Raw genomic sequence first — 3,235 nt, forward strand, 5'->3', positions numbered from 1 at the left:
TATAATATGATATAATAATTAATAATATTAATAAAATATTGTGATATAATATATTATGATACTACTATATTTTAATTACAATATAGTATTTTATATGATATTATATTGAATAAAAAATATTAAAATATTTTATGTCGTAAATTTTAACCTATGACTCTGTTCTAATATATTAAATTAGATATTATATTAAATATATTGTTTATATATTAAATTAGTTATTATATATATGACATACTATTATAATATGATATAATAATTAATAATATTAATAAAATATTGTGATATAATATATTATGATACCATGCTAATATAATATAATATAATATAATATTGAATAATATTAATTAGTAATTATAGTACATCATATTATATTTTAATTTAAAGAAAAATAATGTTTATATTATAATAATATACTAAACCAATTGGATAAGTTAATTTAGAAGTAATTAATAGATAAAATTATATTTTAATAAGGTGCAACATCATCAATTATCCCACATGAATTGTCAAATTAAAGGCTCAAATTGTCTCATTATCCCACTTATCCCACTTTACTCTACTCAAAATATCCCAAAGAGATAAAATTGTTCCATTGGAACAATTTTCTTACTTGGTCCCAACTTGTCTCAACCAATAATCCCCACAGAGAAGCACATGTGATACTCAGTTTGTGAATAACTTGCCCTTTAAGTGAGCCTTTATTAGGGGAAAGAATTCCGAAATATGTTTCTTTAATGAAGCATCTTCTTCTTTTCCACTAGTAATGCCATTTGCATGTGTGACAAAAATCCAATATTATATTTCTCTACCCTGTTAGCAAAGGAGTTATGACGTTTGATGCTGCCTATAAAGGGGTAGGATGATTGTAGTAAAAATGCAAACCAGTTTGTTTCTGAGTTCTAATGGCAAAGGTCTATCCTCGAGCACACCTCTCTTCTTCTTCTTCCTCCTCCACTTCTTCAGACATACAAATCCTTACAATGTGGATGAAATCACTCGTTTTGAATGGAAACGGATGCACCATTTATAATTCTGATGGCCAGATAGTTTATCGCGTTGATAATTATGCTTGCAAGTCCAGCCATGAGGTGTGCCTAATGGATCATGGAGGCAGGATACTTACTAAAATACTTAGAAAGGTAAGATACCAGGAAATACATTGGATATAGTTTGCCAGCTGATTGTATCGATCTGAGATAATTTGCTTGTGATGGATGCAGAAACCAAGAGTTTTTGGACAATGGGAAGGATACCGAAGTGATGGATTAACGGTAGAAGAGCAAGTGCCCTGGTTTAGAGTTCAAAAAACCAGCAGGATTTTGAAGAGAGATCATCATTTTGAAGCCACAGTTACATATGAGAATGGAAATAATAATCTCAGTTGCTATAAGATTCTTGGTTCACCAAGGAAGACCGAGTACAAGATAATAGACAGGCAAGGAAAGCCAGTTGCTGAGGTATGTAGAAATCTTGTGAGTAGGTATCAGGAATTTTTTTTAAAGTTTTAGTTAAAGGGTCAGTAGGGAATGAATTAAGCATTGATGAGAGTTTGTCTGGTGGTATTCAGGTCAAGAGGAAGCTTACAAGCACTGGAGTTGCACTTGGAGAGGATGTGTTAACACTAATTCAATAGCCCAAGGCATTGGGTTCAAGCTCATTACTTACCCTTTTATTCATGTTTTTAAGTAGAAATATCTTTCTTTGTTTGATACAAGTATAAGATCAAGCTCATTACTTCCCTTTTATTCATGTTATTAAGATAGAAATATCTTTCTTTGTTTGATACAAGTACAATAGCCCAAGGCATTGGGTTCAAGCTCATTACTTACCCTTTTATTCATGTTTTTAAGTAGAAATATCTTTCTTTGTTTGATACAAGTATAAGATCAAGCTCATTACTTCCCTTTTATTCATGTTATTAAGATAGAAATATCTTTCTTTGTTTGATACAAGTACAAGATCAGCAAAGTTATTTCGTAAGTGTCCAAAGTTTTAATGAATAAGCATGAAGATATATATATATATATGTGTAGGTACATGTTAAATTTTGCTTGTAGTGAAAGAGTTCAAAAAATTCATATTTGATAGCCAAAACATTTTGTTATTCACCACAAAAGGTAACATATAAAAGCTTAAAGAGCTAGAAAATACCAATCCATGTCCCTACACCCCCGGAAAGACTCCTTGAATCGGATACCAATTAAAATAAAGTTGAATATGAAAGATGACGAGCATTTATTCATGCTCACGTGGGGCTGATTTACTGGTATGTAGAACAGTACTAGCACTTTGGGATTGCTTCCAAATTTATAGATTTGGGTGTGAATTTGTAAATATTATTGATTTTGGGGGTATATAGCTAGACACAGTAGCAAAATCAGAGTAGTGCAAAATTTTAAATATTATTGATTTTGGGGTATGTATTGATCTCCGATCACTGGTCTGCTCATTGTCTCCTTCTCTCGAAATTCCTAATTTAGATTCAATGAGATTCATCAAGTTTTTATCATTTTTAGAAGATTGTAATATGTCTAATTCTTCTAATAAAGTTATTCCGTAACTAATAAGCTTGTTAGCAATGGTTTGGACCGTTTCTAATAGATTAGCAACGGTTAAAACTATTGTAATTAGTCTGTTACTAATAAGACCGTTGCAATTAGCTTATAACAACGATGTACAACCGTTACTATTAGATTATTTTTTAATAAAAAATCCACGTTGGCAAATCTCAACCATTGCTATAATGTATTAACAACGGGAGGCAACCATTCCTATAAGGATCAACCTTTAATTCTATAAAACAATAAAATGTTCACGTCAGAAATCCTAACCATTGCTAAAGCATATTAATAGCTAAAATAACCATGTAAATATCACTGCTTATTTTCATAATCATTAAAATGAAACAAATAATGATTAAACAAATAGCAAGTGTTTGATACATGTTTTATTAACAAATCCAACAATATGCTAATTACAAAACCTGCACTTCTTTAGACCATAGGTTTAATGGTTCCTCGCTCCTTCACACTCTCGATCTCTGAATTTGAAATGCAAATCTAATAAATCAAAACCTACCCAAAAGACCTACAGCAGAAAAGAAATAAACCATGATTAAGTAGACTTGAGCAATAAAGACTACAGTGAGCCCATGTCTTATCAACGTTACACGCCTTTTCTTCATCATGTCTCTGGCTTCTTCTTCCCACTGCATCGCACCAAACTAATCTCCCAT

The 3,235-nt window shown here is 30.9% G+C and overlaps 1 protein-coding gene across 1 annotated transcript; it reads left to right on the forward strand.

Moving 5' to 3' along the window:
* LOC109846880 (protein LURP-one-related 11-like) lies at positions 818–1,633 on the forward strand. Its single transcript, XM_020416118.1, has 3 exons — positions 818–1,139; positions 1,221–1,457; positions 1,568–1,633. The coding sequence occupies exons 1-3, from the start codon at positions 903–905 to the stop codon at positions 1,631–1,633; spliced, it is 540 nt and encodes a 179-aa protein (XP_020271707.1). The 5' UTR covers positions 818–902.

The sequence above is a fragment of the Asparagus officinalis genome, chromosome 7 (genome assembly GCF_001876935.1).
Source record: "Asparagus officinalis chromosome 7, Aspof.V1, whole genome shotgun sequence".
NCBI lineage: Eukaryota > Viridiplantae > Streptophyta > Magnoliopsida > Asparagales > Asparagaceae > Asparagus > Asparagus officinalis.